The 22,692-nt window shown below is 40.9% G+C and overlaps 1 protein-coding gene across 2 annotated transcripts; it reads left to right on the forward strand.

Moving 5' to 3' along the window:
* Positions 1-6,621: 6,621 nt before the first annotated feature.
* Positions 6,622-21,666, forward strand: C1QTNF3 (C1q and TNF related 3). Of its 2 annotated transcripts, none has more exons than XM_049795724.1 (6): positions 6,622-6,909; positions 11,932-12,043; positions 14,625-14,779; positions 18,335-18,464; positions 19,957-20,056; positions 21,507-21,666. In XM_049795724.1, the coding sequence occupies exons 1-6, from the start codon at positions 6,622-6,624 to the stop codon at positions 21,664-21,666; spliced, it is 945 nt and encodes a 314-aa protein (XP_049651681.1). The 2 variants fall into 2 exon arrangements, with proteins under 2 accessions (XP_049651681.1, XP_049651682.1); XM_049795725.1 differs by having other exon boundaries at positions 6,622-6,705.
* The last annotated feature ends 1,026 nt before the right edge of the window (positions 21,667-22,692 follow it).

The raw sequence follows: 22,692 nt of genomic DNA on the forward strand, positions 1-22,692 counted from the left end.
TATTTATATAAGCCCTGTTTTTCACTTGATGGCACACTTTCCTGAAGACATAACGTCTTTGATACATCTTAGGAATCTCTGTTAACTCTACTAAATCTGGGCCCTTAAAAATTATGTATGTGACATAAATAGATGTAAATTCTGGAATTCTGCTTACAGTCCCCAGACAAATGTTGTACAGCTTATTCTTGATCTCTCCTGGATATGAGAGCACACTGAGAGCATTCTGTCTTCATGCCTTTCATTGTGCAGGGCAGAAGAATAGTCTTGGGTATCGGTGGGCCTGAAACTGTGTCTCAGCTTCCCACCCAAAACCAGCACACCTCATCTGAACTACCCACACCTCCTGCACGTGCAAAGCTTGAGCTGGGGATGCAGTCAGAACAGGACTTCTCACAAGACATTCTTTATTGCTTGTTGGGTGGTTAAAATAATGAGCAGTTGTTTCTGTGGTATTTTAGCCGTTACACTTTTGGTCCTGGCCAGAACAGAGGAATTGCAGAGAAGAGCACATTTCAAGTAATAAATTTAAACATTTTGAAACTTGAGGAAAAAAGGTGACTTAAGATGAAGCCAAAGATTCAGGTTAGATCTTGTTCAATCCAAACCAGGATATCCATCCCTGACAAAAATGTTGACCACGGCTATTTTTTTGGCACCGTGTCTGTTCTTTCCCCACCCTGCTTTCTTGGAAGTCACTGTGCTCTGGCTGTTCAATTAGAGACGGATAATTGATGCATTGCAGACTGGAAAAAGCTTATCACACTGCATTATTTGTTCCACCACCGAGCCCTATCACCACTGTGAAATCTGTTTCTGCAAGTTTGAAAGAGACTTGGATAAACCACCTGGTGATCCTGTCTGGGACTGTCGACCCTGTCTGGGACTGTCGACAGTCTGATCCCGGCAGTTTGTCACGGACCTTTGAAAATGGCATTGATGGATGAAGGGGTCTGTGTCTCCAGTGCGTATTTTGGAGCGAGGGTTTGTGGAGATGAGCTGGTGGAGGCTGTGCATTGTTTTGGAGGATCACCTGGACTGTGGCTCTTCTGGTAGCTGGGAGCTCAGGCCTGAATTTCCACCCATTGATGATCCTTTTGTTTAGGGGATCCCTTAGTTTAGGAATATGGAGGGTGGGAAAGAAGGTTTTTAGGCTGTACAAAGTGGAGGGATGAGATAGTAGTGGCAGTCCAAGGTTGCTGGAGCACATCACCCCAGGGTACCTCCCTGGGCAAACTGTTGGGGCCCAAGGGGTGGTGAAGGGCAGTGGAAAGCCAGGACCTCAGTCCCAGCTCTCATATTATATTGGAAAGAAAATGCAAGTGTCAAGCAAGGCAAGAGGATTTCCTGATTGATGGAAAATTCAAAGTTAGGGAGGATCCAGACCCTTCTGGAGACTCATCTGCTGTGGGTGAGGGGAGAAGCCATGTAATGGAGCTGGGTCTGCCCCAGTCTCCCCCTCCAACAGCTAGTGATAGCTTCCTGTAACCAGTAAAGGAAAACACAAACCACGCCTCACTGCTACATACCTCGGGAAACTGGTGTAGCTGCAAAACTACACACAGCTTGGGTGTCATAAACAAAATGCCCAAAGCACTCACTGCACCGTCACCATCTGCAGAGCTCGGTGGCAGTGGGTTACAGGAGAAGGAAAATGTTTAACCATGGAGAAGACATTGCACAGACTGTGACTGTAAGCCTTTTTTGGGTGCACAATGCTTGGAAGGCCCCATGAATCTGCTTTTCCCTTGGTGGCCCATCTCTGGAGGCTCCCTCAGGGAGAAAGGTGGTGGCTTTTGCCTGAATCCCTGTTACTGACCAAAACTCCTGCAGAAACAAGGAGCAGATCACAGAAGCCTTCAATGAAAATACCTCAGTTGTTCCTGTGGGTTCACACTGGTCAGCACAGAGGTGGGAAAAGGCTTCAAAGCCACGTTGAGGACTGAGGGCTCTGTCCATTGCAGCAGCGACCCGAAGGGCAGCACAGTGCCCAGCGTTTTCCATTGGCACTGGAGGGAGGAGGCTTCGTGCCTGCGTTGCTGCAGGAGTGGTGGAAGTGCCAGCCAGGTCGAGGGAGCAGGCAGCCCAACAAGAGCTGGGCTGGGAGCGTACCAGGGAAGTCACGAGCCCAGAGAGCTACAGTGGGCCAGCAGTTTGGCGGTGGTTGGATCATCATGGTGGCACAGTGTTGGGTGGCCTTCATCTCTTCAGCTGTGGCCTGGCTCTCTCAGTGTGGCTCAGTGGAGAGTGCTTGTGAAATAGCAGGTGCAGATTATGTCTGTGTCCGGTATGGAGGAGTTATCACTGCAAACAAGATTATTTCTAAGTGAAGGAACTGTAAACAGTTAATTATGGATACAAGCCTCCCTGGGCCACAGCGGGCTTTTAAAAAAAATATTTAAATTTTTAATTTTAATTTAATTTTAAATTTAATTTTAAATTTAATTTTTTAAAAAAAAAATCATTTTGCTTTGTTGCGTCTTGAGACAGTGCCTGCCGTTTTACATAATAGCCTCACTAGTAACCCACTTTCCCAATGTCAATATGACTAACATAATAATAAGAGTCCCCTTTCTCCCAGAACAGTTTTTGCTTGCAGGGAAGGTGGGAAGCAGCTTTCACCCAGCAGTTACTGCATTTTAGCTGATATCTCATTATCTGACATAAACAGATCCATGTGTTTCACTTCATCTTGAGCTGTTGATTACCAGGTAGAGGCATATCCTGCTGCCAGAGACCAACGGGGGAAAGGTAATTACAGCTGTGCTTGAGCTCAGCTGGTGGAAGGCTGGAAGGGTGATGCTGGGTGTGCAAACACACAGCAAAGAGGTAGGGAGGGAGTTAGATCTTCTGTTGGCACTCCTGCAATGCATGCCAGCCCTACATCCAAAAGCAAAGCCAAACCTTTCATGTCAGTCCTTTTCTCATCTCCAGTTCAGTAGGATCTGTCCTTCTCAACATGAGGCATTTTCAGTGTTTTATTTAAGTACAAAGTTAATTCAAAGCACTGCTATTTTGATGTGATATTATTTTAGATTCAGTTCACACATTTGGGTAAGTGTATTTGACCATTTGGAGATCAAGAATGGAGAATCAGAATCAGTCCCTCCATTGCTTTTTACTTCTGAGTCCAAAATTTCTGCCTGTAGATGATGATTTTGTGGGCCAGCTACTCCTTGCTGAAGGCACAGAGGAGAATGATGGGCAGAAAATATTTCTGCAGATGATTTTGAACAGATTCTGTTCAAAAGACTGAAAATAAAAGAGCAAAGTCTAAACTCTTATTATTAATTTGGATCAAAAAATGTGTGTAGCGCCAAACCACCAGAGCAGTGATGGGTAGGAACCAGGTGGACTCTATTAGAAAGCGAGGAAGGGAATCTTTCTCTTTCTAATAGCTGCCAAGAAACATGCTTGTTTCAGCTTTTGCATGAAATGATAGATGGGGGCTTTGAAGCCCAAATCTCATTTTTTTTCCTCCTCCCTTTGGGACATGGGTGCTGTGGATGTTCATTACTCATGTTGGAAACATTTGCCACAGGAAGCTCCTGGAACAGGGTTTGGAAAGCCATGAAAGCCCTAACGGCAGCTGAAAACATCAGTGCTGTCCCAGCACTTGCTGAATCAAATTATTAAGTGCCAAGATAAATTAATGTTTGTCTCTGAGTCATTCCCAATTTTACAGAGTCCAGGGTTTTCAAACTCCCTTCCTACCAAGAAAATCCTCTCTACTTGAAAAAGAAACCCCATTTTGGTGGCGGCAGCAGCTTCCAAAATCTGGAACTGTGTTTTCAGAAATCTTGCTTCACTCTCCAGTAAATTCCTTTCCATCTCTCCTTGCCCAGTGAAATAACTGGAATATTTGCATTTTTTTAAAACCAGGATTTTCAGTAGTCATAAAGCATAGGCTAACGAGCCTCTTCTGCAAGGTTGTTTAGTTAATTAATATTTATACACTGAAGCAACGCTCAAGAGCTGATCTATGAAGTGTTATTCAATGATCCTGAACATCTGGCTTGAGAATCCAAGATTTCACTGAAATTGAATTAAGACTCCTGCCATTAGACCTTCAAAATAACGGAGATAAATACAACAAAAGCATGAAGCAAGGAGACACAGCTCTGTATGGCAAGCCTGTGGGCTGAGATAACCAGGAGCCACCCCTGTTCCTGGGGCTGTTGCTGAGACAACTGGGGTGCTGCAGGCAGTGGGTCATTATTTGCCTTCAGGGTGGCAACACTGAGCCTCCAGCAGCCGAGGACTCTGCTCCTACGCCACGCCTGGCCAGCGGAGAAGAGGAAAAAGGGAAGACCTGCCCTTGGCTTCTTTTGGTCCCAGTAGCCCCGAGCATTGCCCCTGCACTGGCCCAGCTCGTGTCCGTGGGGGCTGGCCCTGCCTTTCTGGGAGAACGGCAGAGCCCCACACTCCTCTCCGTGGGTTGTTAAATAGGAAATTACCAAGCAAGTGGCTGCGTACAGGCCAACGCTGACACCCTTTGTGCTTGTGCCACCAGCAGACGTACCCCGACTGAGCGTTGCTCACCTCTCTCCACTGCATCTCCAGCCACCACCTCCCCCTGCAACACGACTTGCCCTGCTGTCTCCCACAGAGGGGACCCGAATATAAAACAGAGAGTGCTTTCTCACCATCATTCAGCAACCATCAATTGCGCATCCCTTCCAGCATCTACAAGCGTTCAAATGAACAGCCTTTACATCACAGATCTCTCTTCCAGGCTCATCTTCCATTTAGACAAGAAAGCCACAGCACCTTTCAAAATCCTTGCTGCTTGAGCCTTATTCTCCTTACTTGGTGTCAAAACCAGGGTTTCCTGTGATTTCACAAGGATTAAGATTAGGTTTAGGTTCTTCAGGTGCTCCATACCTCGTCCCCATCTCAGTAATACACCAGGGAGTGAAGACACATAATGGCTGCCCCTTGCAGCTTCAATCAATGAAGTTGGGGCATTTTAGGAGATGTAACTCATTTCCCTTCTTTAGCAGTGCCTGTGGTGTTATGCTTTGCTGCTGTAGCATGCTTGTATGCTTAAGGCTTTTTACGTTATTGAATAACTTACAACCTCATTTCAGTGGTGGCTCTCGGCCTTCCAGCTGGTCACATCCTGGTTTGTTCCCAGGATGTCTTTTGGAGTGCACTATTTACCCCCTCAAAATTAAGCCTGAGTGATACTTGTGGATCATTAGCTTCAGAGACTACCTTCTGGATGGAGGAAGCTTTCATCACTATCCCAACAGGCCGCCAGCACTTGCAGTTCCCTCACTTCTCATCGTTGGACATGCAACCTCAACCTCATGCTCTAGAAACGTCCACTGTAGCACCTTGCACTACAACCCTCACATTTCATCAGGCAACTGAACAGAAAGGGAAAATTTAAAAAAGAAAAAGAACGGGACAATTTGGGGCCACAGAGCACCCCAGAGGTCATAGAGGAGCCCCAGCCAAATGCTAAGAAGGGTGGTCAGCCTTGAGCAACTTAAGTGTGAGCCAGTCCATCGCATTGCTGTGCCAGGGATCATTCCCTGGGACTGATGCCTTCAGTAATGTTGTTGTGGCCATGTACTGGTGAAGTGTTTCTCACAGGCCAAGGACATACTTGCTCTTGGGAAGGTTGGGTGTGCGTGTGGATGTGTATGCATTTGCAGAACTGCATTCTGCAGTTGTGACTTTCTAGAGGATACTAGTGGGTGGTTCAAAAAATATAATAAGGATATTATTATACATATATAATTTGATTCTTTTAGTCTGAAATAAGCCCCTGGTAAATTTATATTTACTTGGCAGTGAAGATATAAAACTTGGTTTGGCAGTTGCATTTAGGAAAACACTGGGAACTCAAGGGAAAAAATACTGCCTGGCTGAGTAGGTTGACCTAATGCTGAGAAATGGGGCTCTGTGAAAAACCCAGTTTTTCAGAGCTACTTACCCAGTCTCCTTCCACCGTTGGCCAACAGACAGAAATTCAATATTTTTCTTTTAGTGAATGAAAAGCATAGTTAGAAACAGCCATTGGGTCAGGATCATATGCAAAAGTTCCTCTTGTGCTTTTGTTTCCTAATTGCTCTTGGAAGGATTTTTCGGACTGGGCTGACGCAGTTGTGTGTGTGAATTTCCTGGCAAATAAGGAAGGTGACTGTGTCCAAAAGACATTTAAGAGTGTGAATTCACAGCCTTTCCATGTCTAATCAAGGAGCGTAAACCATTAGCCACATGTTCTCCATTTCCATCACATTTTTTCACACTTAAACAAAAACATGCCAAAGAAAAGGTGCTACATTTTTTAATGCCCCCAAATAGGAACCACGGGAGTCCGTTAAATGCTGTGGTCATTTCCAGCATACAAATCAATTTTCCTTGTGGTGGTGAAGTGGTGAATAATGCTTGGTTTGTTTAAAGGAGCATGACTGATTTTGGATGAAGGATCCTGTCACTTTGGCATTTTTAGTTTTATTTATTGCACACAACCGTATAAAACCTGGTACTGGTCTCAGTGCCAGGCTTACTAGTGGAAAAGCTGAAAGGACCACATAACTCCTGGTGCAGCAAAGAGGTTCTCCTTCTGCAAGGCATTTGCTGGACTCCTGAAAAATTATTTTGAATAACATGGCAGAGAAGGATTTCATCAGTTGGCATCTACTGGCTTTATTTTTTCTTCCATTTTGCCTGTGTCAAGATGAATACATGGAGGTGAGCAGAAGATCTTATAAACCAGTGGCCAAAGTATTGCAAAGTCACCACCAGACTGGCCATAAAGGTTCCAGAAGCAGGGAAATATTGAAACAGCGGAGTCAACTTATAGAGTGGACTGTTGATAATAGCACTTCTACAGACCAAAAGGTCCTGAGACCAGAGGTAGATGATGTAGAACTGACTACCTCAGATAGAGTCCAGGTACTCTGAATTAATCTTCTAAAGATATCTTTAAAGCTAATGAGATTTATTTATTTTTTTTTTGCTAAGATTACTAGTGATATATTTATGAAATTATTTTTATTAAAGGTGTGTATTGGTCTGTATCCTGCTGGGTTGCTTTATAGGATCTTTTAATGAGCTGGCAGAACCAGCAGTGGCTGGGGACAATGGTTTCAACATAGACAGCAGCCCTTTGTTTTGCTGAAACTCTGATCCTGTGCAATCGTATATTCTAATATAAAGTCTCTTAATTATTTCAAGGTATTACTTATTTAATATATTAAAATTTTAGATTCTGTTAACTCATTTGGATGTGAAGGAAGATTACAGAATTTATAGAGGTATTTGGAAAGATTCAATTAGCAGAGAATAGCTTTACCTGAAAATTATGTCTATAAAGTATATTTTTTGAGCTTGAGACAAACATAATGAAATGGTGAGTGTTCAAAAAAATTTATTATAAGGAATAACTTGAAAAAAACAGATGCTAATGTAATGAGCTGATTTAATAATATATATCAACTTGACAGTTTCAGAGGAAAAAAGACTCAGAATGAAACTCTAAATCATCTGTAGCATCTGCATTTTAACCTGGGAATCTTTTATGCCTTTTAAATGGCATTTTAAATATTATAGTCATTAATTCACAGCAAAGGGAAAATGGCATAATTTGATTATACATAAAATATTGCAGTCCAAATTTAAAAGGAAGAATTTGTAGGGCAGAAGATGAAGCTTTTTCTAGCACGAGGCAAAACAAAATTCCACTCAAATGAAGTGTTTCTTGATTGATGTTTTTTAGAAACAACAGGAACGTCAGTGTTTTGTTCCTATTGCTGATACAAATGTTTGAGTTCACCTTTGATCATTTGTTTTTTAAAACTCTTTCAGATCAAACTATGGTATTTTGGATTCCAAAAATCATGGACACGCAGACAAGTGCTGAATAATAACCTACATGATAAGCAGAGGAGATTTAATTTTAATGCTGTCCTAGGCTTGAAGAACTGAAACACATTGAAGTATGGGAATAGGTTTAATACACCACTATAGTCCCTGTATTTAAATTTTATAGTGCTTTGCATTTCGTATTTCTTGGGCAGGAGTTATATGTTCCTCCAGTGCACTCAGCAAAATAGATATTTAACTGTAAGTATGTTAAATTGCACTTGCAGTATGTAAACAGTGTAAACCATCAGGCATATAGTCCAATGAGCCAGCTAGTTTGTGTGTACCTCTTTACTGCAAAGAGAATTGTGCAGCTGCATACTACAGACCATGTATTATTGGTACTTAAATAAGATTCCCCTTTAACTTAACATAACTTCAGATAATACCAGATTTAATACAAAATTACAACTTTTGAGGGGTCAAACTCTCCCTTGCAGAAAGTGTCACTGTGTTTGGGGTGCATGTGTCTTTCATCAGAGTTTAATGCAACATATTTGGAGTTGCCTGCTGGGGGGAAGAGGCTGTGACATTAAAACTGAGCCTGGCGAGCGCAGCTGATGGCAGTCGTTTACCTGCCAGACCCTCTCTAAGAAGCAATCTTTGCTGGGGAAATGATGCAACTTTTGGCTTACCGAAATGAAATGGAAAACTAGCAGATGCATGACAGGGATAATCCATCACAGAGTGGCTGACGCAATAGGTATTTTTCCATCTCCAGACTCCAGGGATTTCCAGGCAGAGGAGGAACAAAGGTGGCACAGACATGTTTTAATTCATGTCAAACTCCTCTCTTCCCCTTGAGCTATCTGAAAGCTGTTTCAACCCAAAGTCCCTACCTTCTTTGTTATCTTAGCTCTGGCTGCAGAATTTCACCCTCTTGCTAAAGAGTTTTAATGATCGCATTCCCTGTTGTGGAACAGAGACAATAGCATTTGTCTTTGCTGCATTGGGTACAAGGCCAGTTTCCATACTGCTGGTAACTTACATAAAATATAATGTGCATTTCTCAAGCACAAGAACTCGTAGTGACTGGGGAGAGCCATACCAGCCACATTTTTCCTTTTCAGGTTGCTCTTTGAAAACCTTCAGTTACCCCTCAACCTACTGGTGTTTTACCCTGAATTTTGGCAATTTTGGTTTGTTTAATTCTTTGCCAGAGAAGGGACATGGAGGGCCTCAGTGGCCACAGAGACATGCTATTTTGCATTCAGAACAGGAGCCAAGAATGGTGGATGTACATTACTCATCTTCTGCATTGTCTTAGACAATAAAACAGAAACACATAAAATTAATCAGGAAGTGAAAAAGAGCTGGGTCTCCACTTATGGTTCGTTCACAGCTTTAAGTTAAGGGAATTTTGTAGACCATCTGCTGCTTAGAACTGCCTCCTATATACTAAATCATAGAAATTCAGCAAATAGCCTCAGAAATATTTCCAGTTTTCTATCTGTATTAGGATATCAATGTGGCAGATGCATTTCACAAACTCCTAAATCATAGTCATGTTCTGAGATCAATGCCAAAGATTAATTGTGTGATAAAATCTATGTGCAAGTGGCTGCATAGGACACCTTTGGCAAGTAGGTTGTAATTAATCTCTTTGTCCCATTTGAGTGTAATTTTACTTCAGGAACAGGTTTTTCCTTTAAATGTACTCTTCATGAAGTTCTCTGTTTTTACAGATTAAAAGACTATCCTGAATATTCATTGTTCTTGGCAGCTGACTGTGAACATTTTTTTCCTCCTAGTCAAAGGATCAGTAAAGATAATAAGTCAATACTACTTTATGACTTGCATAAGTAGTTATTTTTAAGTCAGTGGAACTGTTCTCATACAACTAGGTTGGCAGGGCTTGCCTCATTTCACATTTAATAACCTGCTGAGCTTTTCGAGAGGTAATGCCAAATAGTATTTGGTTATGACCAGCACTAGTATCTATTTTATGATAACATAGCAGGTTCGCTAATAATGTCGTTCAGGATTTCAGTGCATTGGGTAAAAAAACATGCAGTCTAGTTTGCTCTATTCGTGCCTTCTCTTACCTACAATCCAGAGTTCTAAGTTTTTGCACATAACTAGGCTGATATGACCTCTTTTCTCTTGGCAGGTGTGTATATAGTTTGTCTTCTCATTTAACATGAATATCAACCACTATCAAGAAAGAGCTGGAGATTTTAATCTCAGTGCAACACTCAACATTAGCATTTCAGGTGGTGCAAAATGCTCGTGCAATTCCAGTCCTCTTGTACTTGTCTCCCCTTCAAGGACTGAAAATGAGCTGAAAGCAGGGCTACTTCTTCTCTCATATTAGGAAAGCTTTAAAGAGCGTGTCTGGTGATTGTCATTTATGTTCTTCCTAACAACTGGGAGAGACAAAACAGCACGAAAGATACAGACAGGTTTTCCAGGAACAGACAGTCCAACAGGCAGAACTCATTTTTCTCATAAAGTATAGACCTTACCCAGAATTAAGGTGAAAAGCACAGTATTGACCAAAACCCCATAAATATGAAGCCTCTCTGCCCATTGGCAAGTCTTAACATTTCCGTAACTCTTTGAATATGAAGCATAGTTGCTGAGCTGTCAGGTCAGCCTGTGTTCCCATGGTAGCTCCAGCATCGGTGGTTCCAGCTGGAGAGGGCAAGTGTCTGTCCCATCAGAGGCATTGCACTATTTTGGTGGCATGAAGGGGTTTTCTGTATCCATAAACATAAACTCCCAAGCCTCTTGAAATTAATGGATTTTAGGGATGTAGGTATCGGTAGATTGGAGACTTGGTATTGTTCAAAACACAGGCAGAAATCTTTAGTGTTTCAGATGAAGCCAGCTGATGACCTTGATGACAGGAATACAGCACGCCTATATGTTCATTTGGCAGCTCCCATCCCAACCAGAGCTAGTTTTCTGCTGTTAAACCAACAGGTCTGCATTAGGCAAGTAATTTGAGGATGATAAAGATGAGTGGAAAGAAAGGAAAGGAAAACAAATAGTGGAATGATTAGAGAAAAGTAGTAGTTGGATTGGTGTAACTATCGCCCACCAGAATTTAAGAACTGCAGGTTTGCACCTCAGGATAATAGCAAAGAATTGTAAGGAAAAAGAAATAAAGAGGGAGAAATAAGAAGGAGGTAGAGAAATAAAATCAAATCCTGGACCTCTACCTCAGCTGACCCATTGGACAATTTGTGACCACAAGATCAATGCAAAAGCCTAGTTACGAAATCCAGCCAGGATTGAATGAGACGCCATTAGTATAATTACAATAATGTGGGAAAGAAAAGCCCTGAAGCAAAGATATTATCAAACTATTATTACAGTTGCTGAGCTGTGTATAATAAAGTCATTAGTTTATTTATGCTGCTATATTATTTTCAGCATATAAAAAGGTTTTCATAGTTACACACCCACAACAACAAATAATCAAATGCCCCTAACACCAGGTGTTTTGATCACTTCAAATTTTTGTCATGTATCTTGCCACTTTTTTTAGGTTGTCCCAAATTTAGTGGCCTGTAAATATGCCAGTCTGGGGCCATGAAGAGGAATATGCTGCACAGACATTTTTTAACTCTTCTTTGGGTAGTCCAACACAGTTTTCTTTACGTTTAGTAGAGGATAGTTAATTGCTGAATGTCAGATGAAGTCCCTTGCATCCTACCACTAGTTGTACATAGGCTCGTTTGTCAACAAAGGTCAGCTGAAATGTGGAATTAGTGCAAAGCAGGATAAGAACCTAACTGAAATATTAATCTAACTTTCATTACTTGGTATTGTTTTACTTTCAAAATCCTCATTATTTGACAGGACAAGTTGTTTTTTTAATATTCATATAGGTCTTAGAACACTTGAAGAGGTATTTCCTTAAATCTTCCAGAAATTACATCTTCAGGGACAACCCAAATAGGGGAGATTTCAGCCCAGATAAGAAGTGTTTTGAAAACTTACCAAATATATAAACAGAGAAAATATAATGAAGACCCTGTAACTGACATGCATATGATCGATGCCCTCCATGAATGAGCTATTTAAAGCTTACTTTTGTGCACTTAGCCCCCACAAACCGGACCACAGAATCCAGACTGTAGCTCCTGCTGCCGTGGTGACTTTGGACTTCGACTCTACCAAGGGCCCCCAGGACCTCCTGGGCCCCCTGGGATGCCAGGTAAAGACAAAGTTTAATTCATTTTTTTATTATTCTAGTTACAGGCTATAAATCACAGGCTCTTCTATGAAATATCAGGGAATGGTCAAAACATCAGTATTTGGGGACAGATTCAGGAATAAGTTTCTCTATAATTTCTGAGAGAGATTTTCAATTAGACTCTAAAGTCTTTTCCACTGAAACCCCTTTTGTTATTAAAGTTTAGCTTTCACAAATTCATACTGAAAGTAATCTTATTACATTTCTAGAGCAAATTGGTCTCTCTTCTTGAAGCAGCATGAAGCTTCCACTAAGTTGGAAGAACTTGCTCCCTGAAGTTGATTATTTGGATCACTTTTGAATATCCAGCTATGCTATTGTGTACTGTATTCAGGAGCTTTTTTCATCTAGTACACTGCTAGCCAGTATTTTACAGACACACATATGCTTTTATTCTCTCATAGAAATGTCTTCTTTTCCTTCTTTCTTCTGTTCTTCTCTAATAAAAAGTACTTTTTTTTCCCATTAAAAATGCATACAGAAGAACAGGATACACAGGAAAAGGGTATGCTTTGATCTGATAATTGGTATGGAGAAAGAAGAGCCTAGAGAAGAGAAAAAGATAGTTAGGTGCATGTTGGTGTAAGTTTGTTACAGCAGGTACCTTCAGGGATTTGAAAATTACCTTTCCTAAAGCAGACGTATGATGTAAATGAACATGTCACTGAGCGACAGATTTATCTCATCTTCAAAAGCTTACATCTTCTGTTATCACAATAAAAATGCAACTTCATAATTCATCTGCCTCACAAATGTATTGACAGTAACAGACCTGATGTAACCATACACAGAAAAAATTAATGTAGTGATTTTTGGTAGAAACAGTTTACAGTAACAGTTAAATCTGACTGTTAGGAAGTTAAATCTGAGTGAATGCAATGTTTCAAGAACTAGCTTCAGTTGGCAAAATACTGAAATAAATTGTTACTTTGCCATATTTTGGGTATTAGGAAAAATAAGGTCACAGGCATATTTGGTATTAGGCTGCTGTGAGCTATTCATGCATCAACCCTTTATAGAAATATCATTGACCATTATACAAGTAAGAAAAATCTAATGATGAGACCTCTTGTGCAGAAAGATTGCATTACGTATTAATAAATTGTTGGCTTCTTAGAAGCAGGACACAATTTTGTATTAGACCCACTCTTTCAAGGCTGCAGTGGACATACTGGGGCACAGCCCAGTTCCAGCTTTGCCCCTTCCTCATGTGAGGATGTATCGCAGTCACACTTTCTTGTCACCACGGAATGCCACAAACGTATAGCTGACAGCAACCTTCTGCAGCCTGGAATTTCTCTGTCTCCTTCATCGCTGTGTTTCATATCGTGCCCATAAGGGGAATGACAACAACTGCTTTTCCCTTGATTGCATCAAATGTCGCTTGCAGACTTCTGTTCTGAACTGGTACAGAAGTAGCTCTGGCTTTACATGAAGGGTCATTCTTGTTATTTTTAAGTTATTGATTTCTCTATCCAAAGAATGCTTAGTTTCTTCCACCATTTAGCTTCCTTTTTTGAAGTAAATTTTTTCCTCAATACAAAAACTCTGAAGAATCACTTAATCACTAGATTTGATCTCAAACACCACCATTCTTCCTGTAAATTCGTAACCAGAGTGACTAAACAGAGAACAAGCAGAGTGGCAAAGAATCCAATTTCAATTCAGGTAGAATTAGAACAATGATGACACTAATTAATCCCCTGAGTAATTAGTTGAAAGGTCAGGCTCTTGTTTCAAATAGGAATAATAATTGCTCAGTTATTCTAGCCAACTTTAAAATTTTGTCAGTCGCATAGACGTTTGCTCAGTAATTTCCTCAGCAAACATCAGGAAGTAAGTAACACTGCAGATGCAGGAATGTGTTTTTATAATGAGCCTTTTTACAAGAAGCCATCATTATAAAAATTTTGTCTTTCCTTAAATCTAGGAACATGCAAACAATCAACCCCTTCAAGCTAACCAGCAGCCTGAGAATGCACACTTTCCAGGTTTTGGTACAGATAGGTCGTTTAGCTAGTTTAAGGCTACAGCCATTCTTAATTTGTGTAGACGTGCTTTAAAGATAGCAAAGCATTAATCAAAAGTATCTTAGCCTATCCTAATTAGCTTAAATTATGAAGAAATAAGTTTTTACACAAAAGGAAAAGCATGAGTGCTTATGCAGGCTACCTGGTACGTGTCAATAGGCAGGGGCTTTCACATTCCTTGAGCCTCACAATCGCTGAGGTCTTGTCCCTTGCACATTTCCCCAACAATGCAATGACTTGAGACATCAGCAGTTTATATGGCAACACCAAGATAGCATAAGGGTTAACTCTTAAACATCAATCTGAATCCTTCTGGAAACTTGCTCCTCAAAACCTCCACCTTCAGCTTAACCACACAGCTGTTTCTTATCCATCACAGCTCAATCTGGGCTTTATGGTACTGAAAAGTCCATGTGTTGCAAACTGGTGGAAAAGGACCCTGTCATAGTCACCTGTTAAAATATATTATATGAAATTATTTAAGTTAAACATAATGCTCTGTTTCCTTTAAGGAAATCATGGAAACAATGGAAATAATGGAGCAACTGGCCAGGAAGGAGCCAAAGGTGAGAAAGGAGACAAAGGAGATATGGGACCGAGGGGAGAGCGTGGCCATCATGGACCCAAAGGCGAGAAGGGTTACCCTGGGATTCCCCCAGAACTTCAGGTACAAAATCTCTGGCTTGTGTTGGCTGCAGCATTTCTCAAGTTATGGTTTTCTTCTCTAAAAAATAGCACCTAACTACTGTAAGATACTTAAGAAGTAAATCCCCCTGTAAATTAATACAGTGAGAGACGTATATAGCTCATCATGACTAACAAATGTGTTCTGCCAGATCTTCCTGGAAAAGAAAGACATCAGGGCTTAGTCTTTCCTTAGAGTAAGAATCCAGCTGAGAAATGGACAGGAAGAAACATAAATGGTTCCCTTTTAGGGCAGAAAGCCAGTATCTGGGTCATTAAAGGAGAATAGCGGGGACTATCATTTCTCTATCAAGCTGTATCACATACATAACTGTGCTTCATATGGCATATGAAAAGAGTAAAGGAATCACTCAGGCCCATGCTTCTCAAGTTAGTCAGGCTTTGTAAGATTCTCAGAAGCATATGTATGCAACTTCCTAAAGTATTGGGTCAAAACCTCTGAGTGCAGCCAGAAGTCCTCTGGTTTTGAAAAATAGCCCTCAGTAGCTATTTGTGGTTTTATATGTCTAAGTACCTTAAATAAGTTGAGAAGCATGTAGGTTCTGCCTATGAATGAACTACCCAAAAGCCAGATAAGCATTAAAACATGGGTTCAAGCCTGAGCTTACAAGCTCTGCTGAGGGATGGGATATATTTATTTGGGCTCAACACTCTGTGGGTATAGACTCATAGCTTTTGGATTAAAGCTTCTTCATGTCCCAGGAATCTGCCAGGTGGCAGAGAGCTTATGTATGTATATCTATATACCTGCAGTACAGCAAAGACGTGGTGTAGTCCTGTTCTTAACGCAACTGAAAGTAAATGGGACTTGGGTAACTAAGACCCTTGGTTGCTGTTGCAAAGGGGATTTAAGAATTTCCACACTGTATACTGCAGTGTAGCAATATATGAGCAGTTCATCTGCAATAGCAGGAAGACTTAACTATATGATGTAGTGCAGCTAAGATGTTGAAGGCAAGATTTAGATGCATGGCAAGATGTATCCCTCCTGGTCTCCAGCTGCCACTGTGGAAGGGGCTTCTGTAGGTCATATCAGCCAGTCGCGTGCGGCAGAATCCTAAAGCATGTCAAATGGTACAAGGTGCATTTTGCATGGGCCAGGGATTGCCGTCAGATTCAGCTTCAGAGAACCTACATGTGAGGGAAGCGTCTGAGCTCCTATTAGAATTACTGAGGATCTAGAAGAGCAACTCAGCTTAATCTGACAGTCACTGCTGCTTTTGGGCAAATGGGACTTCACATACCACAGAGTATATAGATCTCCAGAAGCTATAAGTGAGTTTGCATCCTCGCTCACACAGACACACTTCAATGGAAGTGTCTTAGTCTTGATCTGATTTGTACCCCCCAAACCAAGTTCGCCACTGAAGGGACAAAGTGGGATATAGCAAACATGCACAAAAAGAAATCCCACTTCCAAACACTCTGACTATGGGGAAAACTGAAGTTCTGGTCTATTTACGGATCTACACCTTTTAACTGAAGGATACTGTTTCCCAACAACAGTCATTCATATATGTTTTATATCCCTGTAAAAGATATGCAAATTAACAGCAAAATCAACAGTACAACCAATGTGTACAGTGTGGGAAAATGGCTTTGTATTTCTTGGCATTGTGTATGGTTGAATTCTCCACTCTAAGTTGCATGAAGATGGGGTAATTGCACAGAATAAAATTCACAATGAAAATAGTTTCTAAAATTACTGGACTTTTTTAATAAAGTAGAATTATTTTAGTATTCTTAAATAACTGGAATTAACACTATAGCTGAATATCTTAAAAATTTATTTGTTGTAATTACATTCAACATAAATCCTTTTGCAATTTTAAAATGAGCTATCAGCATTTTTTTCTTACGTAAAGATAGTGGCAGTAATGTAATTAAAAACTGAATAATGAAAGAGGTTGAATAACAAAAGCTCACCTGTTTCCAAGTAAAATTCCATCACTGTTTTTAACACATGTTTAAAAATTCTTTACACAGTATAGCATATCATTTCTTGTTAATATCACGCTTAAGAATTTTAGAGCAGGGACAGGTGGAGGAGAAAACACTTTTGAATCCAATAATGGTTTAAGTACAGGATTATTTTGAAAGACTTGGTATGTCCATGTTGACCTGCTATTTCAAAATGAGACCTAGAGAGAAAGGACATCTTGATCAGCCCAAGAGAAGTAGCATGGGGTCAAAGAGAATGTGAAATGGAATCTAGACAAAAAGCAATAAATTCCATCAAGCTGCCATTGCAGCTGCTTTCCTTTAACACATGATGAACTTTGATGTGATCCTGGCTGAGAAGCAAGAAGTTAACAATTTGCCGTCATAGAAAATGCATTCATGCAGGGATAAGGAAAATCAGTCCAAGCTTTCAGCTCACATCTGGAGCTCCTCAAATTTCTGAGCAGATGGCTAATGATTTCCATTGTTGGATCCAGACTTGCATTTGATTTTGCCTGTTTTGGTTTTGTTCACATTTGGATCTGAAATCAAAAGACGTTTGAGGTGTTTTTTTTTAATACCAGTATAGCTGGAATCTCATGGAAAATGTCATTTTTTGTGAGGGGCAGTAACAACTGTAATTGAACCCTTCTCATCTAAGAAGTTAAGAGAGAGAGATAAAATGTCAAGTCACTGTATGACCTTCTGGCATCCAGGTGCAGCAATTCTGCCTGTAGCCCTTTTACTGACAGAGATGGGGGATCACAGACTCACTGAAGAGATAACCTCCCTCCCTGCCCATGCAAGTTGGCAGGGGTTTTCCCTGGTATCTTGATGAGGGTAATTGAATTGTCCAATGTGGGAGGTTTTGCACTTTTCTATGAAACATTTTCCACAGACAATACATCTCATTGCAAGAAGTATACCATGAAGCTGAAGCACAGTTTTCACTTTCTTAGTTCCCTCTTTTGGTCTCCACCACTCTCTGTTGTCGTCATTGAGGGTACAGGGCAACTAGTAAGAGAGAAAAAGCACTGAATGTTGAGTCCCAGCAACTGCACTTATAGAGGATTTCTAATAAAAATGTTTAATTTATCTCTGAAGGTAGTTAGTAAGAAACACTAATGTATATGGATTTTACCAATCATTATTTATTCCACACATTCAGTTAAAAGCAATATCTAGTCCAAATGCACTGGGGAATATATAAAAACTAATTAAATCACTTTTGTTGGAAACACCATCTATTTCAATGCCAGTTTTCTGTTGCATCATTCTAGAGAGACTTAGAAGTAAATAAAATCTCAAACGAAGGTCCTGACCTGCAAACACTTGCCCATACACTTACTTTTACAGTCATGAATAGTCCAATTGAATGTAAGAAACCTAGTCCTCTTCCAGTTTCATTCAATGGGAGTTTGTTACTGGAGTTTAATGGCCTTGGAGCAGGCCCTAGAAGAACATCTCTGGCAGGAAAATAAACAGACCGCAAATACATGAAAAAATTCTGTAGCTAATTCCTCTACACATGTGCATTTCATGAACGACTGCCTGAATAAGAACTGCATTTTTGCAGGTCGCATTCATGGCTTCCATGGCTACTCACTTCAGCAACCAGAACAGTGGGATCATCTTCAGCAGTGTTGAAACCAACGTTGGGAATTTTTTTGATGTCATGACTGGGAGATTTGGTGCTCCAGTTAATGGTGAGTCTTTGCAAAACCAAATAATGCAATTCTTGGAGCTACAGGGAGAAGTGTGGTCAATAATGATGAGAAACTAGTTAACTGGCTGTGCACAAGGCACTGATGAGACTCAGTCTGCATAGCTCTTGCTACCTACTTTCAGGAAAAACGAGACTGGAAACTAAGCAAGCCAAGAGAGGGCTTGCCAGCCAGTGAGACTAGTGCTGGGACAAAGGCAGGAGGAAGAGGCATGGCCAGAGCTGGGGAGGGAGCAAGACCATCTGCTTTGAGACCTTTAGCCCTTCAGCCACTGTGATGAGATAACCATGGCCTTCATGTTGCAGCATCAGCAGCTTCACAGTTGCCTCGTCCACCTCCTGCCTCCAGTCACTCTCTTCATCCACATCTTCTCTTATGCCTGTTCAGGCATGAGCTGGCCTGCAACAGATGTGTGGCTGGAAATGAGGCATTACATTTTTTCCTGAGTTATTTCTCCACTGCATCAATCCCCCATCTTACCAGCTGTGGCCCCAGAAGAACAATAGGAGATGGGGGAGGCAGGACCATAACCAAAACCATGTCTAAGCAAAGCCTGAAACCACCTTCCTTCACTTGGCCTTTCTCACCCCACCATTAATTTACTCACTGCTATGGGAAATGACATTAGATTGAATAAAAGTCAGGCCCTCCAAGTTTGCTGTAGCACATCTTACTGACAGCGGTGCATGTCCTCACAGCTGTTTCCTTTTGAGGTTAATGTAGATGTGGATGTCAAAATACTTTGACCCACAATGATTTAACAACTTTGATGCAAACTCCAAGCTCCCATTGCAGGGTCAATGCTACAGACGTACTGTTCAGAAATGAGGAGCTTGTCTTCCCAGCTAGGGGAGTGTTGTAGAGCTCATGACACATAACATGGTTGCACTGACAACATTGTTGGCACTTTTCAGGCAGAGAACGAGCTAGAAAGAAAAAGGGTGATGGTAAGGGTGTGTTGTGCAAGAAGAGAAACCAGTGGCCATGCCTGCATTGTTCAGTATGTGGTACTGACAAGTGAGCAGCAGTGGGTGATGCTAAAACCACTCATGCCCTGCCTGGCCTGGGCAACATGCTGTCTGTCTGACAGTCTCTAAGGCTGAGCCCTGGCTGGCCTGGAGGCTGCCCTTTTGGGAGAGGACAGGAGCAAGATGGTAAGGAAAAAGAGGTGAGAGAGGGGCCACTAGACTCAGCCTCTGGGAAATTTACCTTTCAGTGAGAAGGAAGGGATGAGCGGTCCTGCCATGTTCAAACACAGTCATTTCTCTGGAACAGGATGTGGCTGAACCCCTGCCATATGAAGAATAAAAATGAATTATATTTTCACACACTATAAGCAGACGCAAAATACCCACTGACAACTGGAAGGTAATTTTGGCTTCAGCTGGTTTTTTTTTCTAAGCAAGAAGCACAAGTTTGTAGCATGTTACCTCCCTCTATGAAGAAAACACATTGTATTTGGTAATCTTTTCAGGGGTGTATTTCTTCACCTTCAATATGATGAAACATGAAGATGTGGAGGAAGTGTACGTGTACCTGATGCATAATGGTAATACAGTTTTCAGCTTATATAGGTAAGTGAAGGGCCAGGACATTTTAACGCAAGAGCCATGTTTGCACAGATGCGGTACCTTGCTCACATTTCAAGAAACATGAAATTGTTCATTTTTTTCAAGAAATTCTGTAGGGTAAAATAACCAACAAAGAAAAACTATTGTATTTTGCCCTCCTCAACTTGCAAATTTGGATCATACCTCTCACAGATCCCGGACCTAAAATTCACCCTTGATCACAAGTTCCTCAAAGCTCAGGGGAAACAAATTAGCACTGCAAGTCAAGGTTGGAGTCCAGCGGTAACATGCTGTCATTCTGTTAAAATATATCTTCATCCTCATTTTGCCTGTCAGAGAAAGGGCATAATGAAGTGTTCAGCAACTAGTTACAGTCTTGTTAAAGATTAGGGGAGAGCAATTTACTTTAAAGGTGGAAAGCATTTAAACTGCAGTAGTAAGGATGAGTAAGAAGCAAAGGCACTCCATTTACTGGCTTTGTTATCATTAGCACACTTTGAATAAACAGTTTCTGAATTCTTTATGTTAGCTGGAGGATCATCAAGAATAGGATCCACTTCCAGCTTATCAAATTCTATAAGGACCAGGTCAAGGAGCTTGTAGCCAAATGGATATCTGAAAAAAATACATATTTGAAAAAAAATATTATTTCTTTAGTGCCAAGCAGGGGTGTGATGCCAAAACCAAGCTTGTCTCATGAGTGTGAATAAGCAGACACAAAAGCTTAGATTGATCACACTGGCTTTTAGGCAGTTAGATGGTAGCAGGTTCATTTAAGGTGTCCAGGTTTCTTCAACAGCCCGCACCTGAAGCACCACCAAAGGGTACTTCATCCCCAGGAGATCTTTCCTGCAAAAGAAAAAGTACTCAACTTTTTTCCCTTGCAGCATTGATGTCAGAAAAGGCAACAGGTGGAAGAAAGGGAACCAACACTCATGCAAAGCCAGCAGGTTAGCCCACATCAAATGTATCTACGTTCCAATGAAAGGCCTCAGGATGGAGTGAGCTGCCTTTCTCTGCCCACCTGCTGTGCCAGCAGCACAGGGGCTCAGCTCACGTGAGACTCCTGACCTGGAGGCATTTAAAATTAGCTGGAATGAATCCAAGGGAAAAAGAGTATCACAGGAAATCTTGTTGTGATGAACAAGCAGAGCTTTATTTTAAACAACGAATTTGTTCCTATGCCCTGGAAAAAAATATGTCAAGTTAAACTTCCAGGATTTCAGAAAGGAATGAAATGATGCAGTTAAGTAAGGTGCAAAATTTGACCAGGAGATCAAATGCAGAACGATGCCAAAATTTCCTCATAAAGCTGAAAAAATGTTGGCAAGCCTTTCAAGGAAGTTTTTGTGCAGGATAACAATGTTCTTTCTTGGATTCTTTTTTGTTCAAGTTGTTTGTTTAATCATTGTTGAGAAACAAAAAGCTGACTTGTTAAAATATTCATCCCTAGCTATGAATCAAAAGGGAAAGCAGACACTTCAGGAAACAGTGCAGTGCTAAAACTTGCCAAGGGAGATGAAGTTTGGCTGCGAATGGGAAATGGAGCCCTCCATGGGGACCATCAACGCTTCTCCACCTTTGCTGGGTTTCTTCTTTTTGAAACCAAGTAAAAAAAGAAACAACCCAATAGATGTTTATCTGAGGAAACTTCTTTTTTGGAACTGGTATTTTTTTCTGGCCTGTGGAACAGCATTACAACATTGAAAGATCAAGAAGGCTTGTTTTGATGCAATGTGTTGCTATTTGTGTATGAGATGAGCTGAATACATTGGGTAGCTGACACAGATTCACAGAAGATGTATTATCATCTCAGCTCTATCTAGTGAATCATTAAATGTTGCTATTGGTCTCTTCTCCAAAGTGACAGAAAAACAAAGGAAAAGGAGTTTAAATAATTTAGAGAGCAGTTTGCACAGTAAAGTCAATTTTGTCTGTAAATATACTTCAGCTAAGTATGTGTCAGGAATGGAACAAGTGATTCAAGATTTTGTGTTCATTTATTCAGTTCTTATTACATGCTCATTTAAGTTTGCATCATGGAAACAGGCCTGTATGAATTATAAGTAGGCTCAGCTGAGACCAGATTTAAAGGAAGAAGTTTTTACTGGACTAGAATGAACTTTACAAATAGAAGAAAAAAAAATGTGAAAATAAAGATGTCAAGGATTCAGGTTTATTGCATTCCCATCTCAAACCTCTGAAGATGTATCTGGTGTTAATTTTTCATAGATTTTTAGTACATATTTATGCTCACTCTCTCTCTCTTAAAAAAGAGTGGTAGTAATTCTTGCCTTAGTAGCAGCTTGAAGCTAAGGTAATTTAGCTGCAGTGTGCAGGGGATCAGACAGGGGAACTGTAATGTTTCTTCCTAGCCTTCAAATTGTTAAAACCTGATGTAACTGAATGCAAGGTGTCAAAGCAGAGGGATATACTCTGGAAAAGTTGGGATATGCCAACGGCACAAACAGAGAAACACACGCTTTGTGGAGTTTGGAGCTCTTTTAGAAGGATGTACCTTTTAATATTGCATATTTACTTAACAGTGAAGTTGTTGATACAGTTTTCCTAGCAGCCTTCCAAGTACCAGTATTTCAGGAAAAGACATTTAAGTCTGGCAAAGCAGCAGCTAAGCCAGT

This window comes from Accipiter gentilis, chromosome Z, assembly GCF_929443795.1.
Source record: "Accipiter gentilis chromosome Z, bAccGen1.1, whole genome shotgun sequence".
In the NCBI taxonomy this organism is placed as follows: Eukaryota; Metazoa; Chordata; class Aves; order Accipitriformes; family Accipitridae; genus Astur; species Astur gentilis.